The following is a 17,996-nucleotide window of genomic DNA, read 5'->3' on the forward strand; positions in this document are numbered from 1 at the left end:
CCTTTTCGTTGCTCGATCTTGGCACGATGGTACATACATATCCTGCTAATACGTGAAACTGCCTCCCAACGGCCAGTCTGATCTCGATAAGAGGGGGAGGGTGATGGTGAGGGGGAGGTTATGTTTGGGCGTGCCGATACGTTTATGGCTGGGAGGTGGGTGTTGAGTGTTCGGGGGTAGGTGTGCGTGGCTAGTTTGCTAATGGTGAGTTGGTAGGTTTGCGGCAAAAGAGGCAGCGTTCAAGGCGCACCCGCATCTCCGGTTGGGGGTTCCACGATATACTCCATCCTGGCGTCCTTCAGATGCCAGGGAATTGGACGGGCCGAGATAGCGCTAAATGGCTTGGCCTCTTCTGCACCCGTGGCCCTGATTAGAGGGGATGGCGAGGGCGCCAGGGACCAGATGGGCCAAGGTCAGCATCAGCCATGATGGCGAGTACGCGACGGCTACGTGTATTGGGTTCGAGGCTAGCGGAGGGAGCCATGACCGAGGGCCTAGGAGACGCTGGTTCCCTAACTTCTTCAAGATATGGCCGTAATGGTGCTGGCGAGGCGGGGGCTGCCGTCGGGGTGGAATACGTCGAAAAGATACCCTACATCTAGTTATTTGGTGGCCGTGAGTCTCGAGTTGAGCATAAAACGAAACCTTGTGCTAATCCAGTTCCCTTTTTCTCGCATGAGAACCATTGCGAGCATCAAACATTTGAACTTGTCTAATTTCTCCATCATGGACTAAACTTCAACGGTTTACACGGGTGACGGCATTACTACTGTTGTCCATAAGTTTGAGGGCACGCCATGACAAGCAACTGGGGAGGGAATGGTGTATGTGATTAGGCCATGACTCGTCACCCTTCATCTCCTTCCAAGAAGGAAAATATTACGATATGAAAAAAAGAAAAACATGTCGAAAAAAGAAACTGGTCGATTGAAATGGGACTCGAACCCACAACCTCAGTCTAATCCTTCTGAATAGGAGGACCACACGCTACCATTGCGCCATTCAACCTGTTAATTTGTTATTGAGGGAAAACCATCAATGAATCTTATAATGTGCAAGGCAGGTGGTGAGTTGGAACAGGCGTGACCGTGCCCGCGCGCAGCGGGCACGCCAAAGGAGCCTGGAGGAACTTGCCGGCTGCAGGTAGGCCCCATAGCGGAGTCAACGATGTAATTGTCTTTTTCTCCATTTCATGATGGTTGTTGACGAATGCTGGGAAAGGAAATGTGGTTTCTCCAGTCAGACTAGCGTCTAATCGTATAGTCGCGCCCTCTTTTTTCCCGCTGTAATTAGACCTCTTGCTTCTGATTGACTCGGGAGAGGGTTATCGCCCGTTTGGTGGGATCCCAATGGTCCTGTTCTTTGGGGACTTCTTCTAGTTCGACCCCGTCCTGCAGACCAGCCTCCTCTTGCTGGCGCCCAGGGACTGTGGCGGACAGAGACCGGAAAGCTTGCCGAAGCATCTCGCAGCGCACAGGCTGTTCCTCCAGTTCACAACCGTTGTCATCCTCCAGGAGCAGGTCCGCGCGGCTGGTTGCCCAAGGCTTCGGGGCTTCCTCGGGCGCCTGCGCAACGGCGAGCAGACCGAGCTGGACTTCCAGCGGCTCAGTCAACGCCTTTATACACCGTCGTGCAAGGCGTCCTTTCGTAGACGGTCTGAGAGCCATCACGCCCCTGAACCAAGACCGGTGGGACCTGAACATGGGCAGCCGTCATCCAGTGGGCCTGTGCCTACGGCAAACACATCTCCATCTTTGTAGCCAAGCATGACACCGAATCGGCGAAGCGGCTGCGCGTCGAAGAGCTGGGCGACGTGCTCCGCCACGGAGACGACTCGCAGCTGCCAACCCCGGGCCTGTTCTTCTACGCGCAGGGGATGCCGGTCGTGGTGACTCGGAACCAGCTTATTGGGCTGAAGGTCGCCAACGGGGCACCTTTCAAGGCCGTCGACATCTTCCCCGATCCCGCCGCCGGCACCATCGCCCTCGCCAGCGATGTGACTCTTCATCTTGGACCACCGGTGGCCGTCCTCCTTCAGTCAGACGATAAGCGCGGGCCTCGTCCATCCCCGGGCTCCCTCAACGGCACCATCTTGATCAAGAGCAAGACGGTCGCCATCCCGAGCCAAATGCGGGGCAAGGAAGGCAGATGGAGGGGCAAGCCCGGTTTTCGGTGGGTCACCCACAGAACGGGACCTCTTTGTACACCGGCCTTCGCCATGACGGATCAGAAGAGCCAGGGAAAACAATTCTCGGACGTCCTCATCAACCTCAAAGGCGTCCACTTTGGCGGCACGGCGACTCGACCCAGCTTCATGAGCCTGTACGTGCAGCTGTCGAGGGCGCAGAGCTGGGACGGGCGGCATCTGTTTCGGAAACCGGCGCGCGGTGACTTTATCGAACCCAAGAAAGAAGCGGTTGCGTCGCTCTAGTAGTAATAGTCAACCCATAATAGGTGTCGACCCTGAACACCTCATTTTCGCCACTTTTTGACAGAAATTTGATTTCTTGGTTCGTGATTGTCGAGGATTGCGCGACGGAGGCACGCAAAGGCACGAGCGAAGCAGCGAGTCACAGGGGCCCTGATGCCAAAGTGCGGGTAAGCGGCTTTTTTCCAACGATTTGATTGGTCAGAACAAAGCAACAACGGTCCGTGCACCTCCACCGCCAAGACCAACTGCGAGATGTCAATTCGAGGAAGCAAAATGCAGATGACGCCAGACTTCAAGATGCTATCGAGAGAAATCGAAAGGAGAAAAAAGCCAAAATTCTGCAGTAAAAAGTCGACAGTACAGGTAGAAATGACACCGTTTTTTTTTTGAGTTTTTTATGGAGTAAAAACTGGTCCGTGCTTAGAGCAGGCCATGGCATTTTTGACCGAAGGAACCTGGAGTTCCTCCAGGCATATAGGTGGGGAGGTGGATGTACAGCACCTTTTACCGTCGTATTCAAGAGCAAAAGTCAAGCGATCTGCTTGATGGTTTGAACGTAACAAGGCTCAACCAGCGGGTTCAGGTTGGGTCAGCCGGGCAGTGGAGGATCGGTTCAGGGGCAGTTACCTAAACCGAGTCTGCGGGAATCAACCTCGGGCATAAGAGCAGGCGTCCGTGTTTGCAGAGATTCAGATGATGAGAGGGCTTTCTGCCATGGTGAAAGCACCTGGGTAAGGCTTAAGAGCCCCTTGAAGTTTGTCTGCTGATAGTTCGTTAGCTGTATGCCCGTTGTTGTAGGATGTATCTTGCACAATAAGCCAAGAGAACCCCGAGTTTCCTCTTTGGCTCCCGCGTGTTGTCTTTTCCCGGGTAGCTTATCTACTTGACGACTGGAAGCACATGTGCTAGCCCCAGCTCGGGCAAGCCGCAATGATGGGCGCCGCCGAGTCGCAGCGGGGGCTGTGGGCGCGGGACCTAATTGAGGGGGGCGCTGACCTCGCCCTCAAAGGCCCACAACGGTTACACGGCGCTGCACTACGTGTGAGACTGGGGGAAGGTGGAGTGGGCTGGAGGGTTTGGGTATGGGTGCTCTCAACGACCGGGGGCTGTCGCCGGCGCAGTGCCTCGAGATGCGCGGGGATGCATTGGGGGAGCTGAGGGGTGCTTTCTAAGCGTTGCAGAGGTCGGTTGCTATTGCCAATGGTGGGTGGGATGGTTGGCTGGAGGATAAGGGTGATGATGATACCGATACCTTTTTCGATGCTCAGGAGGGAGGAGACCTGGGATTTATCACAATCGGTTGATGCCGCTTAACCGGCTATTTAATACCCGGGGACACGACTGTATTCTCTGGGAATAGGGAAGTACTGAGCTGGGGATGTGCCAGGCAAGAATTTGCACCCATGAAATGCCGCAATTATAACACTGAACGCCGTCCCCAGGAATACTTCCAATACACACAAGACACCTAAATCACAATTAAGTATCATATTTGCCTTCACCATTTACCTTCATTTTAATAGAATGGACTCAACCTAGATCTAGGTATTGCTGAGTACCTAAGTAGTTCCCTACCCTGTGTCAGTACTACCAATAGTTGTGACGACTAGTGAGGTTAGTCAAAACCGCAATCGGAACATTATTCTGGGTCCCTAGAACCCCATATATTTCGATAGCCCAGTTCGATAAGTCTGTGTTGAAAATTGTGATCAACTTCGCATTTCGGACAATCTGAAATCAAATGCCCACACGTTTTATAGGTCTGTAACAGTTCCAGTTGTGTCTCCTTCTTCAGAAGCCCCTTGAACTTGGCCAACAGTTGGGATTCCTTGCGTGGTATGGTTTGAGGACTCGTAACTGGTTTATTGGCTGAAGGTTCTTTCAGTATTAAATTGTCACAATGGAGCATGGGAAAGCCCTTATCCCATACTCCGGAATACAACGTCTTAATTTTACATTGGCAACATAACCAAGTATAAATCTCATACTCGCCCTCGAATTCCTCATCTTGTTTTACATCTTGTTTTGGTAGATGTGGCATTGTGAAGAGTAAGATGTTTCGATGTAGGGTGTGCTTTACGACTAAAAAGCGCGTAGACGAGGGTGGCTTGAAAGTCTTAATCCAGAAGATTTATATAAAATGTACGGGGGGTCGAATACCAAGGAGGTGGTCGAACTAGCCTGGCAGGCCCGGTGGGAACAACAGAGAGCTAGTCAACAAAGTACTACTCGACAGAGGGTATTAAACAGGAGGATAGCCGACGAAGACCCCCCAGCCCTCTTATTTACCGACAAAGCTCTGATGAGACACGAAGGTCTTACAAAGGCGCAGAGCTCCCTCCTTTCCCAGGCCCGTATCGGGGATATAGGCCTCCGGGACTACCTGTTCAGGGTGAAAGTCCCGGAGGTCCGTACCCCCTATTGCGAGTGCGGGAGGGGCAGGGAGACAGTGGAGCACTTGGTGGTTTGGTGCCCCGACCCGCCGTTACAAAGGCCGTGGGACGGCAGAGAGATTCGGTCACATCGGGACCTACAAACCGTATTACGGGGAGTAGGTGCCCGGAGCAGAAGATTTGTTAGGAAGGTCCTTGGCTGGCTGATGGACTCTGGCCGGCTACTGGAGTATAGGCTGGCCAGAAGGCTGGAGCTAGAAACAGTGGATGGGGAGGGCTAGAGGGCCCGGAGGCCGGCAAAGGGCCTCCTTTCTTTTGCAGTATGACGGATTCATAGATTGTTGACTCAAAGTGGTAGACAGAGGTTTTTATCCGGCCTATACGGTACGGTTTCCTTTGTAAATAGCAGTAGAAGGACCGGCGCGCCCACGGGCATATCGGTGTAGGAAATAATAATAATAATATATAAAATGTACGATTTTACTAATATTTTTGCTTCATTGGACCATATATTAGCCCTTTGTTGCAGTCACCGTTTCATATACAAGTCTTTCTTAAGGGCCTTCTGTTCAAAGAACACAGCATGCCCATCGCCTTTCACGCGGCACCTTTATTGTTTCACTTGGAGAACCTGATGTTATTCGGACCACCCTTCTTAGATACCAACCATGGTTACTTGAATATCTACCTACATACATACCTAGATAATTAATTTAATCAGCCTTCCGGTTCTACGGATGACGAGGATAGGTGGAGTGGCGTGAACTGCCTTTTCTCCCCATTGAATCATGATACTCGGGAGACACTGGGCCGTTTCAAGTCCAGATAGAACGGTTCTCCAGGCCATCGGCCGTAATCATAGCGTGCCAAAACCCAAAGGGTGCATCTCCTCTCTCTGGGAAATTTACGTGTTGTTGGCAAGCCGGGATCCTCAACCCTTCGAGGACTTCTCTGGGGCCTACGCTCCCATCTTTGTCTCGTCGGCTCATAAAGCTTAGCTGTGCGGCAGCGAAGGCATACCAGAGTCCATTCACAATCTCGTCCGTCCCGAACATGCGCTGTTGCTGTGGGTAGCGAGAGTAGGGCTCGTTGGCCCACGAGGTAGAGACGAGGCTCGACTCCAACACGCGTACCATGATGGCAAGACGAGATCCTGGTTTTCGATAGTTCTATTGAGTCTTCGGTGGAGTTTGGTATGGATCTTCATCTTGCTTTTTTTTTTGGTCCGCTTCTTGTTCCTCTCGTCTTTTGTTGGCTGCGTCTCTGTTTCTTGGGTCTTGGGGAACCATGGTAGGTTGGATCAGTACCCAGCGCATTGGGGTCATCAATGGGTTGGGTTACACACCAAAATATAGGAAAGCTAGTGGCGTACATACACTGCGGCGCGCGGGAAAATAGAGCCATCAGATTTGGCAGCGCTGACTGACCACGGCACCTCTCTGATAAATGAACCGACAACCCCTCCCGCCCGTCCCACCCCTCCGATTCGTCGACTATCAACCCTTCCGGTGTTCCTGTCAGGACTATGCAGCTTACAAAGTAGGAGGCGTACCGCACACATCGTTCCATTGGATCCCCAATGCCACCCTGCCTCTATTTCCACCCAGAACACCTTCATTTCTCCGCTCGGGCCAGCATCCTGCACCTTCTCCCAGCTTCATCAATCTGCCGCGCAGGCACTCGTCCATCCTTGACCTTGTCCGCGGATACGTCACGATGAAGGCCTTTCCGAAATTGAGTCTGGTTTTGTCTCTCTCAAGCCTGGTGGCCGCGAGTGGTGGCATTAACAGCTGGGCCGGTTGGGGAGGGTCACACCTGAACAACCACTGGGCAGAGGGGAACCGCGATCTCAGCTCGAGGAGCATTGCCTCTTTATCACTGCACTGCAAAATCCCAGACCCAGTCGGCCAAAGCGCGCCGCCGGCTATCAGAGGCAGCTATGCTTACTACCCGACATACAATGGTTCCTTCATCGCCCTCAACTACAAAACATGCGAGATAAAATGGAATCTCAACGTCACACAAGTCATTGCCGACTATGCGCCCATCACACCCTTGCAGCTGCTGGTATCCGTCGCCGTGTCGAGGACATCGCCGCAGATCGACGCCGCCAACAAAATCCTCTTCTTCGGCACGCAGATCCACGCGCTCGTCGTGGCCGCGGACCTCGACACGGGCACCGTCCTCGGCGTGCAGCAAGTCAACCCACACGAGCTCGCCACCATCACCTCCAGCCCGACCCTCTACGACAACACCCTCTTCGTTGGCGTGTCCAGCGCCGAAGAAAACGCCGCCTACTTCACCAACGGCACTTACCCCTGCTGCAGCTTCATCGGCAACGCCGCCGCCTTCCACTTCACCCGCACCCACACCAGCGGCACCACTACCACCATGGGCACCACCCCGCACCGCCTCCAATTCACCACCCTCTGGAACATAACCACCATCCCCACCAACCTCCCCCCCCCACCCCTCACCCCCGGCGAAGCCGGTCCCCCCCTCCGCTGGTCCGGCGCCGGCATCTGGGGCAGCCAACCGCCGATCGACGTCGCCCGGCACCAGATCATCTTCGCGACGGGCAACACATATACCGTCCCCCAAGCCTTCTTCCACTGCGCCGAGGCGGGCGCCGACGAGCACTGCTTCCCGTCCTACGTCTGGCAGGAGTCGGTGTTTGCGCTGGACCTGCGCTCGGGCCGCGCCAACTGGGTGCGGCGGCTGGACGCCCTCGACGCGTGGACGCTGGTTTGTGGGACTGGGGATTTGCCGAGGAATGAGACGTTGTGTCCGTTTACGCCGGGGCCGGATGCGGATTTTGGGATGGCGCCTGCGATTGTGAGGGGTGGGGCGCGGGGATATGGGGAGGGTGGTGGGAGGAGGGATTTGTTGACGGTGGGGCAGAAGTCGGGTGTGTTGTATGGGCTGGCGGCGGATACGGGCGCGGTGTTGTGGGTCGGTGCTGACGAGCCCGGGGGATACGCTCGCGGGTTTGTCGTGGGGGGGTGGCGGCGGATGATGAGCGGGTGTATTATACCGGGCGTGAATAGTGGGCAGCAGGAGTGGGTGCTGCAGCCGCAGAACAAGACGGCCGTAAACAATAGTGTCATTGGGGCGGCGTCGGTGAAGGACGGGTCGTTGCTGTGGCAGTTTGCTGTGCCTAAGGGGGAGATGTCCTTGGTGATTCCGGCCGTGGTGGGTGATCTGTTGCTGACAGGGGGAACGGGACCGTTCGGATACATTTCGTCGGGCCCGGGCACCTTGATGGCAGTCAAAAAGGAGATAGGGGAGGTCGTTTGGAGTTATGAACTGGACGGTCCCTTACAGGGCGGGATCGCCGTCGAGGGCAAGTATGTGCTTCTGGGGACGGGGTATAAAGGGGGAGCCGGAGGTGCTTTCCATGTGTTCAAGGTGGAATAGGGGATGCCTTTGCGCTTCGAGGCTGGCGAAGGAGTCACCTTTGCCGCACTGCCACTCAGTTTGGATTTTTGTTTTGTTGAGGTAGCCATGTGTGACTGTTTTACTTCCGCTTCAGGGAAGATCGAGGTCCCGTGTTCGGGTTCCTGATAGCAAAGCCCTAGCTACCATCCCTTTTTCCTAGCTACTGACTGCTATGCCGAGTCACTCAGCTTGCTCCATCGTCGATGATTGTGGTTTCCTTTCCTCCCTGACTTACGTTCCGCCTCCCTCGGTGTTTGCAACAAGGCTCGATCCCTACCTTGCACCTCCCTCCTCCTGAGTGGCTTTATCCGTGTAGTTTCCGTCATTGTCAAGCCCAAAAAGCTTGATCAGCTCCTCTAGAGTGGGCATTTCCCTGCGGTCAACACCCTCTTTGAACACGTCGGAAATACGCTTCTCTTTTGCATCTTGCGTGTTTAGCAACATCTCGTCAATGCTGTCCCGGACAATGATTTTGGTGAAGTAGGTTTCCTTCTGTTGGCCAATGCGATGCACTCGGCCAAATGCTTGGTCTTCCATCGCCCTGTTCCACCACTCTGCGGCAGCAGCATGTCAGCCATCGTTGGGGACAGAGACGAGCGGCTGGAAATAGTGACTTACGATCGACAGAGATCACCCGGTTGGCAAAGTTGAGGTTGAGTGCTTGACCGCCGCAGCGGGCGGATGCGATCTAATCACGAGTTGGTTAGTTTTCACGGAAAAGCGCGGGTCTTTGGCATATCAGTATTACCAGAACTTTGATGTTGGGCTTCTCCTGGAAGTTGAGAATTGCGGCTTCCTTCTGATCTTTGGTCAAGTCGCCAAAGTAGTAAAGAAATGGGATCTTCTCTTCTTGCAGCATTCGGCCGATGATACAAGCTAGTTTGGCCCAGTTGACAAAGACTAGACGTGGAACAAGCCTTGTCAGTAAAGTTCTGCCGCGGTACCGCAGTCACCTACCGATAATCTTGTCATCAGGGGCCTCCTTCTGCCACTTCAAGATCTGGTTCTTGACGACGATCGTCTTGGCGCTACCCAACAGTCTTTTGTTGGGATAGCATTTGTCGTATTGTTCCACCCATTTGGAGCTGTCCTTCATCTTAGGCTGGGCCAGGTTGCTGTCGTCACCAACTTCGCGGTCCTCTTCCGTCTTCTTCCGCTTCTTCTTGGCTTTGGGGGCGTCGTTACCATCGTCCACTTGCACCCCAAGTATCCTGTCCGGTTCTCGAAGGACACTCAACTTCCAAAGCACAGTATTGCAGGTGGGGCAGCATTCCCTGACGTGCAAGGCGCCTTCGATGCACTCTGCGCAAAAGGTGTGTCCGCACTGCGTGATCATCAGTTATATGGCCTTGAGATATGGAGCTATTGGTCGAGCACAGGTGCTCACCTCGGTTATCTGAGGGTTGACGGGAATCTCGGAGCAAAGACGGCAGATCACCTCCTCCATGGACTTCCCGGCCTCCAATTCTTCAAGCTCCGCGTCCATGTCAAAGGCGTAGCCAAACTGACTTTGCCCAAATATTTCTGAGCCGGCTCCCGCGGCCCCGAGGTGGAGGCCGTACTCCATATCAACCCACCTCCGGATTTGAAGGTGCATCGGTGTCTTGCCACCGATGATTGAGAGCTGTTTCCGGATGTAGTTGAAATCTTCCAGAGTAAAGTTGTGCTTGAAGACGCCTTCGAGAAGAAACGGGTGGGCTACTGCCTGCCGCAGCCTAGTCAAGTATGCCAGATATGTCGTCACCCTCTTGGATGCGGTGCCGGCCTTGAGGTGACTGCTCATGTTATCCCGAACTCGGCTTTCCAAGCGCCTGTGGCTATCGTGATTAATGAGGGAGCCGAGGCTAGTAAAGCAAAAAAATACAAGGCGGTAGTCCTGGCAAAAAGAGAAAAGAAATGCGGGGACGAGACAAAGGAACGAGTACCGCACCTATAGATTAAGCGCTCTTCGACGGTCAGGTCTATTTTGACGACTTCAATGTTATTGGTCTTTGGTATTTCCATGATAGGAATGCCCAGAAAATGGTCATCGACCCGTCTATCAACTCATTAGCAAGGCTTGAGACATCTGGATGTGGGGGTGTATCTGCAACGTACCTCCGGAGCATGCTGCTTCGAATTACCACATCCAACCTCTCCCTGACGTCGTCCTGAATAGGCCACTGCGTCAGTGGACAAGATATATATTAAAAGTAAAACTTGAGAAACTGATACCTTTTCGATGTTCCCGAATTGCTTAGCGAATTCGGCAGGGTCCTCTCCCCAGTGTGCTCCGAGAAAGCGAAAATAGGAGCAGAATTCTAGAAGGGGTTAATCGCGTGAACAGTGACAATACCCAATCAATGATGAAGACCGGACATCATCGTTCACTCACCGTGAATAGAGTTATGCACCGGCGTCCCAGTCAATATCCACCGGTACTTGCTTGTCAGGTTAAAGCAGGCCTTTGCCGCTAAGATTGGTGTATCAGCATAGAACGGGTCGGATGGGGGTGTAGATTGGGCAAACTCTTTGTATAGTTGTTGCGAATCGCATGGCCTTCGTCCAGCACCACGCGGAAAAACCGATGTTTGAGGAGCTCGCCCAGGGCCTGGTCGTACTCTTCTTGCCATTCCTCGCCATCTCGCTTCTTCCCTGCAAGTTGCTTCAACACTTTGTTGGATGGCATTGCGTTTATAATTTCGTTGAAGCTCACGAGACTGTTTATTCTAGTAAGTAGTCTGGCGTTCAAGTTCCTGGAGACGGAGGAACTTACATGACGTCCGCCATTGTCCACATTTCTGGCTTGATTTTCTGAGCGGCTCGGTAGTGGTGTACCAGCCTTATGAAGGACTTGTCGCAGTGCTTGGTAATTTCCCGCTCCCACTGGTTAAGTGCAGTTGCCGGAGCGACTATTAGGGTCTGATGGCAGCCTGCCTTGACGTCTTCTTGTGTTGGGCGGTTGACCGACATGGTAGCCAGTACTTGGACTGTTTTGCCCAAGCCCATCTGGTCTGCCAGAATACCTCCATACGGGCCATTCGGGGAATACTCCTGACCGAGCATCCAAGAGACCCCAACCAGCTGATGGTTATACAGGGTTGAGATCATTCTGTTCCCTGCCAACCTCCATTTACTGTCCGAAGCTCTGACTTGGCAGTGGCCAAAGGATGCCGCAGCTTTCTCTAGCAGCCGCTGGTCATCAGTCTTGAGACGCTGGCCTGGGTTCCCCGTTACCCTGAAAAGAAAATCTTTCATGGCCTTGATTTGATCGTTTCTGGTCGTTGCTTGGATTGGCCCAGGCATCTCCATCTTGCCCTGCGCCGCTCTCGCCATGATGGGGTTGACGTCTCCTAGCATGCCCAGAAATTTGCGTTCCATGGCGCCGCCTGGCTCGCCCTGGTTCCCTTTCTTCGTCTTGTTGGTCGCTCGTTTTCGCTTCGTTGCCTCAACCATGTTGCGTATCCCCGAGCCTTTTTCAGCGTATTCGCGCTCCCAATACTCCTGAGCTGTCTTTGCTGGTCTGCGTGCCTTTTTGTCGTCTGTGCTAGCTGGTGGTACGAGAGTTGGCGTTTCTGTCTGCTGAGATGCCATTTTCTCCACGGTAGCGATCCTTGAAGTGACTTGAGCTAAGGTGATTCTTTCTAGAAAAGTGAGGTTGCGTTGGGTTTTCAGAGCGTTCAGTTCATCCTGTTGCGTATACATCTTCAAGAGTTCATCATCAGTTGGCTCTTGTGACTCTCCTTTGTCGCCGTCGTCCGGAACACCACCAGTTATCGCCTGTGTCGGGCCTAAGGGAAGTGTTTCCTCTCCTTTCCCCGGACCCTTGGGGGGAGCCCGACGACGCTTCCTAGGCCTCTCGCCATCAGACAAAACATCGTCCTCATCCATCTCAAAATCGGGATCGGCGTCATAGTCGGAGTCGGGAACGAGAAAGTCGTGGTCGGGGTCTTCAATCTTGATCTGCCTTGAACCAGTGCAGATAAGATCACCTGCCGCCTGGGGAAAGGTGCCGAACTGAAATTCGGAAAATTTGGCGTTGATGTCGGCGGGAATATCTTTGGCTTCGACAACCATGTAGTCGTTGTCATTGTCCTTGTCTAACTGAGCTTGAACTTGAAGCTGATCATGCCGACGCCCCCCTGCTTGATCTCCGTTGTCGACAATTTGGCTGTCGTCCCCGAAAAGGTCACTGTACTCGTCGCTGGTGTGGTCCTCTGCACGACCGTATTCCTCAGAACCAGAGCGGCCATCATCGTTGGTAGGCGCTTCCTCTTCGGCACCGTTGTTGATGTGGTCGCCGTTACGCTCATCCTCGCTTTTGATTTCAGTATCCTGCGGAACGAACAGATCGCTTTCGCTGCTTCCGTCACTCCGAGCGTCGATGTCGCCATTCTCCAAGTTATTCACATCGACTGCGTCCCAAGGATTACTGTGAGGGCCCGTTTGTTGATCGTATTGTTTTTGCAGGGCCGGTCCGATTGTGTCTTGGCCGGTTTGCACAGGGTTTTCATATAAAACCTGTTCCGTGCTCTCGAAGATCCCGGGTGGCTGGGTGGCAAGCGCATCTCTGTCCGAGGACAAGCCAGGACGGAGGCTAGACTTAGCCCCGAACGCAAGCTGACTCTGTACGGAACTGGGAGGGTTTCCCCGGGACCCTTTGATGCTTTTGGGCATGGTGGTGTTGGATGTGGTTTTCTAGTTTTGGAATCGCCTGAACATTGTGAGCAAACTGAGCGGACAATTTTACCCCAAAGTTATGGTATGGAGAGAACGTTTGAAGTTACATTCAAGTTCTTTGCTCATTGGAGACATTGAAGACCGAAGGAAAGAGTTCTCGTAGAACTTTAGCTTCGTAGCATCAATTTACACCCGCGCGAGCGAGGCGAGGCAACCAGCCGAAGCAGCACTTGAGGGAAGTTTGGATACTAGGCTGCGATATGGAAATGGGGAGTGGTGTTTAGGAAGATGACGGTTCCTGGGAATCGGTAGAAGTGTTGTGAAACAAAAAATGCAATAAATATCGAATAATTGGTAGGAAAGAAAAAGGCTGAGTGCCCTCGAGGAAAGTGGGATTCTTGTCGAGTTGAACAAGCAATATAATGGTGAGGCCCCTGGTAGGGAAATGAGTTGATCATGGGGTCGATCCAGCTTCGTGTTGTTTCTCGGAAATAGGGAAGCTGAATTTCAGAAATAGAGACACTGCTGGGTGAACTGCCTCTGACAGGCAGTGGTGGAAAGAAAACTCACCTCGAGTCATGCCTCTCCGCCCTTAGATAGGCGGTCGACTAGCTGTGCACGAAAGAAAAGGCACTCGCCGTGCATGGGGTACCGGTAGGGAATGAGTCAGGGTGACGGAAGATCTTATTTGTTTGCGATTGGCGACTTGGAGTGCCAACCATGGGCCTGTGAGGTCGTTGGAGCAGGTAAACTCTGGGTTTGTGTTGGATCGTGAGAACGAAGAGAACGAAGGCAACGGATACGCGCAAGAATGGAGTGGAACATGTGACAGAGGAGCAAGCACCTTGTCGGTTCCCTTGGCCTGGAAATGCACTTTGGTAGTGGTTGCTAAAGAGATGGTTGGTGATGGGAGAATCCCGTGTTTCTTTTGGCAACGGGAAGAGCACCCGAATGCCACGATTGCTTCCAAGTGGTTTCAAAAATGTTTGCAAGTGCCCCTGAGATCGCGACCTTGGCTCGGAAAAAGGAGAAAGGGCGAAACACCAGGCAGGAAATCGCCATTCAATCGGGGGGCTTTTAGTCTCACGATAGCTTCTAATGGTAACAATTTAGAGAGGAATATGTGCATGCACAGGTCTAATAAACTCAAATTTCCATGGAAACGAACGGGGAAGGAAGGACCTGGGGACGGCGGTAACAACAACGACTGAATTGGGCACAGTCCGGCAATATTACCGTCTACTTTCTTTATTATATGCTTCAATTTAATCCGATAGACTGACTAAAACAAAACAGGTCATGGTATGGCCTGAAAGTTGCACTGAGCGGCGTTCGTTGCTTTACGTAGTCCCGCGTTCTCGCTCTTCCTGTTATAATTTAGCTCCCTCCTCCCTCCCTCTCCCCAGTCACCATTCCAATCGAAGGCATTCCTCCTCCCACATCTTGTGCAACCATCCATCACGCACAGCCTTTTACGTTGAACCCGCCATTCGCCGGAAGGCATGAGGGCCCAACTGCAATTGTACCCGATTTCCTGGGTTTAGATGCTCTTGTGGTCCACGTAATTTTCTCTTCACTCCTCATTTCTACAATTTTTCCTTCGAGCCTCAAGGAACTGGCAAGACCTTGTTAATTTTCATAGATCGCTATACGAACTAAGGGGAGCCACCAGACTTGGAGCCACATTATTCTCTCCATCCAAGCACCCTCTTCACGTAAGTTTTATGATCTTTCTCCTAGATCGAAACCGGGGGCCGAAAACGACTAATTAGCATGCGGTCACACCGGCTATTGGTCTTTTTCGCTCTACTTGTTGTAGCAAAATGCCTTTCTTTAGCGCAATGCCGAACAGCCTGTCGACGGGGCGACGAAGCGATGGAGAAAGTGTGTCGAGGGCTTGCGCAAACGCAACTTAAAGCCATCTGTTGGGGTGCAGCTGTTGGGCTCAAATATGCAAACATGGCCGGAGCTTGCCAGAACGCTTGCTATGTTCTTACAGGGTGTTAATATCACTCTCGTGTATGTCTGTGAGGCAGTCGAAGAGGGTAAACCAAGGCATCAACTGCATATATCCGATATCGAAGGTTCTCAGCGGAGCTAAAGTATAATTAAGTTGGGACACTTTCATCTCGCTGAGTGGTTGTACCATTATTTTGGGTCGTTGGCCTTTTGGGAATAACAACAGACGATTACTCTCCAACATTTTACAACAAGTAGTTAGTTAGTTGAACTGAGAAAATATAAGTTGAATGGATTGTTGATGGGGCCCAGACAAGAACGTAAACAACGGTGATCCGTGCAATCACCCTCGCATCTTTCACCTATTAATGGACTGCGCTTGGGCATTAAAATGGCATTGCACGACCTAAACTTTTACATGAACGTCACCCATTGCAGTACACACTCCACCAAACCACAACTGCCTGACCTAATCCAGCTCCCCGGTGACATAACCAATCTGCCTCCTGTCCAAGCCCCCCGGCCCATTGGCCAACCTCGCCGCCAGCGCAGTCTGCCCCTCGACCAGCTTCTTATGCTCGGCAATCCTTTTAACCGTTCTCGCATCCGACGCGGCATCCAATCTCTCAAGCGCCTCACGCTCCCTAATCCGGACGCCACTCAGCGCTTTCGCATCATTCTCCCGCTGCCGCGACATGTTACTCTCCCACTTGAGCAAGCGCTCCTGCTTCTTGTTCTCCATCTCCAGCTCGGCCTCGGCGACCAGGCGGGCGCGCGTTAGGCCCGCCTCGGTGAGCCGCTGCTCGTGCGTGATGGCGGCCTCGCGGGCGGCCTTGCGCCGGCGCAGCTCCGCCGCGAATGACGCTTCTTCAGCGGCCTGTCGCTCGCTCAGCGCAGCCATCTCGTCGTCTTGCTTCTTGCGCGCGCGCGAGTCTTCGAGCTGCGCGCGCTGCACGAAGATCTGGTTGTGGATTTGGGCGATCTCCTTGGTTCGTGCGAGGGCGATGGCGTGCTCCTCGCTTTCTTTGGCGAGGCGCTCTTCTCGCGCGCGCCGTTCGCGCTCGGCGCGGAGGAGCTCGGGGGGGAGGTTGACGGCGTCTTGGGGTTGGGGGCCGTCGTTGGCGTAGTAGACGTCGATGGCGCGGTTGGATTTGAGGAGCTCGAGGAGTTGTGGGCGAAGGTCGTCGGAGCAGGAGAGGACGCGGGTGATGTATTGAGTTGCGGAATATGTGTAAGTTCCATCGCTGTAGTGGTTGTAGCTCTTGTTGGCATGCTTCCAAAGGCCGACTCTGAGGAGGGCTCGGGTGGTGGGGATGGGGTCGGCAGAGTTGAGCGCGAGCAGGAGAACGGATTTGCCGTCGGATTGAATGGTGAGGTCCGAGCCTTGATTGATCAGAAAGGTCATGACCTTGTCCATTTGCTTCTCCTGTGCGGTTGTGATCGGGCCGGCGTGGGCGGCGTTCAGGCAAAGCTCGCCGAGCGCGCTGCGGCCACCATGCAACGTGCTGGGGAAGTCCACGTCATGACCATACTCGATAAGCACTTGCATTGCCTTGAGATTAAGGTCTCGGGCGGCGTTGTGCAAGGACCCATCGTTGATGGACGGGTCGGCAGCGAGGATGCTTGACATCAAAGAAGTGCTGAGATCTCCACCAATCTGCGTTGCCATCGTCATGGGCGTGTTACCAGTCGCGTCTGCCACGTCGACTTCTGCCCCGGCCAGAATGAGCGTCTTCACCAGATCATGCCGGCGGCTTTGGATAGCTAACATGAGTGGGGTTGTCTTGGATACGGGTGTTTCGAAGTTGACTTTAGCACCGCGGTCAACGAGGAGCTCAATGACCGCGTTGCTGACCCGCTTCTGCGGTTGAAGAAGCGCCCAAAATAAGAGGCTGACTTGTTCTTCCTCGACGTCATCCAGAACTTGGACCACGGTTGTCTGGTCGTGGTAGTAACCGGCGTCAAGGAGCGCCTGCAGGATCTTGACCGAGCGTGGGAACTTTCTCAGGGCCCGGAATACCACCGGCTCAGACTCGGGGTGGGCAAACATCACATCGAGCCTTTCTCCTTCATTGTGGTAATCGATGAACTGTTCCACAAGGGTCAGGCAGTCCGATTCTGACAGGTCCGCGTCAAAGACGAACGGAAATGCCATTGAGACCGCGTGGGAGCTTGGCTTCCGCTGACAAACCTGCAGGATGAGTTCCGAATCTGCCCTCCGAGCTGCTTTTTGTAAGACCAACCCATCCTCATGATCGACATCGACGCTGCCTTGAAGAAGTATAGTAGCAAACCTTCGGGCTGTGTCGTCGATTTCCGACCCACAAGCATCGATGGCGGCGCTCAAAGCTAGAGCGAGACTCTCTCCTTCCGCCCCCTTTTCTAGGAGCATCCTTGCAACCTCAAAGCCCTCTTCCGTTAGCCATTTGGAGGCGGTTTCTGGCGTAAAAGCCTGTTGAAATGCCCACGACACATCCTTTGAAGGAATGTCAGCCTCCAGCAAAATGGCTAGAATATCGACCAACAGCAACGAAGCAGCATCGGTCAATGTCTCGCAGCCGTTAGCGAGGGGCGACGCCCCATGTTTGAGAAGCAGTTGCACGAGCCTCGGGTCTGGCTCATCCTTGACAGCTCTGTTCAACGCAATGTTGATCTCCTCGCACGGCCCCAGTCCCGCTTCGAACATCCATTCAATAACTTGATACCGCGGATCTCTGCCGAGCTTCTTGCTTGCCTTAAGAGCCCGCAACAGCGTCGCTTGTGATGGTGCCTTCTGCCGGTCACCCGTCGTTTCCACACCAAGCATCAACTTGAGACTCCCCATGATAGCGCCACGCGTTGCGTTCCAGATCGCCTCGCCGGCATTGTAGTCGACGCTCGCGCCAAACTCAAGCAACAGCCGGACCAGGTTTTCCTCATTCCTCTCCAACTTCGCCGCTGACACCAACTGTGCATCCACAGCCTCCCCGTCACTCCCTTCTCCAGCAACAGCCGGAAAACCGCCGCTCTCTTGCCCAGCCCCCCCACCTGCGTGGCCCACCTGTTAAGCGGGCCTTCACCAACGTCGCCATCTTCAACCTCAGCCCCCCTCTACCGGCAGCATGCCCAACACCTCC

General features: G+C 53.6%; 7 protein-coding genes and 1 non-coding gene across 8 annotated transcripts in view; 3 read left to right on the forward strand and 5 right to left on the reverse strand.

The window, feature by feature from the left end:
* Positions 1-924: 924 nt before the first annotated feature.
* CHGG_11326 lies at positions 925-1,008 on the reverse strand. The gene has a single exon. It is a non-coding gene; the product is annotated as a tRNA-Arg (tRNA).
* Positions 1,009-1,050: 42 nt separating this feature from the next.
* Positions 1,051-2,431, forward strand: CHGG_03985 (uncharacterized protein; the record flags this gene model as incomplete). The annotated part of the gene is made up of 3 exons (XM_001223198.1): positions 1,051-1,066; positions 1,380-1,520; positions 1,710-2,431. 3 exons carry the CDS (start codon positions 1,051-1,053, stop codon positions 2,429-2,431), a joined length of 879 nt encoding a protein of 292 aa, XP_001223199.1.
* A 905-nt stretch (positions 2,432-3,336) lies between these two features.
* Positions 3,337-3,946, reverse strand: CHGG_03986 (uncharacterized protein; the record flags this gene model as incomplete). Its single annotated transcript, XM_001223199.1, has 2 exons — positions 3,337-3,711; positions 3,941-3,946. The coding sequence occupies 2 exons, from the start codon at positions 3,944-3,946 to the stop codon at positions 3,337-3,339; spliced, it is 381 nt and encodes a 126-aa protein (XP_001223200.1).
* Positions 3,947-4,571: 625 nt separating this feature from the next.
* Positions 4,572-5,105, forward strand: CHGG_03987 (uncharacterized protein; the record flags this gene model as incomplete). Its single annotated transcript, XM_001223200.1, has 1 exon — positions 4,572-5,105. One exon carries the CDS (start codon positions 4,572-4,574, stop codon positions 5,103-5,105), a length of 534 nt encoding a protein of 177 aa, XP_001223201.1.
* Positions 5,106-5,639: 534 nt separating this feature from the next.
* Positions 5,640-5,960, reverse strand: CHGG_03988 (uncharacterized protein; the record flags this gene model as incomplete). Its single annotated transcript, XM_001223201.1, has 1 exon — positions 5,640-5,960. One exon carries the CDS (start codon positions 5,958-5,960, stop codon positions 5,640-5,642), a length of 321 nt encoding a protein of 106 aa, XP_001223202.1.
* A 580-nt stretch (positions 5,961-6,540) lies between these two features.
* CHGG_03989 (uncharacterized protein) lies at positions 6,541-8,086 on the forward strand (the record flags this gene model as incomplete). The annotated part of the gene is made up of 2 exons (XM_001223202.1): positions 6,541-7,944; positions 8,039-8,086. 2 exons carry the CDS (start codon positions 6,541-6,543, stop codon positions 8,084-8,086), a joined length of 1,452 nt encoding a protein of 483 aa, XP_001223203.1.
* Positions 8,087-8,535: 449 nt separating this feature from the next.
* Positions 8,536-12,918, reverse strand: CHGG_03990 (uncharacterized protein; the record flags this gene model as incomplete). The annotated part of the gene is made up of 9 exons (XM_001223203.1): positions 8,536-8,816; positions 8,881-8,950; positions 9,011-9,162; positions 9,220-9,586; positions 9,650-9,967; positions 10,360-10,424; positions 10,637-10,714; positions 10,771-10,961; positions 11,018-12,918. 9 exons carry the CDS (start codon positions 12,916-12,918, stop codon positions 8,536-8,538), a joined length of 3,423 nt encoding a protein of 1,140 aa, XP_001223204.1.
* A 2,431-nt stretch (positions 12,919-15,349) lies between these two features.
* CHGG_03991 (uncharacterized protein) overlaps positions 15,350-17,996 on the reverse strand; it is a gene marked incomplete at both ends in the record, with an annotated part of 5,579 nt that continues 2,932 nt past the window's right edge. The window contains 2 exons of the mRNA XM_001223204.1: positions 15,350-16,969; positions 17,072-17,920. Of these exons, the coding sequence (XP_001223205.1) occupies positions 15,350-16,969; positions 17,072-17,920 (2,469 nt within the window). The remainder of the gene's footprint in view (positions 16,970-17,071; positions 17,921-17,996) is intronic.

The sequence above is a fragment of the Chaetomium globosum genome, genomic scaffold, assembly GCF_000143365.1.
Source record: "Chaetomium globosum CBS 148.51 scaffold_4 genomic scaffold, whole genome shotgun sequence".
In the NCBI taxonomy this organism is placed as follows: Eukaryota; Fungi; Ascomycota; class Sordariomycetes; order Sordariales; family Chaetomiaceae; genus Chaetomium; species Chaetomium globosum.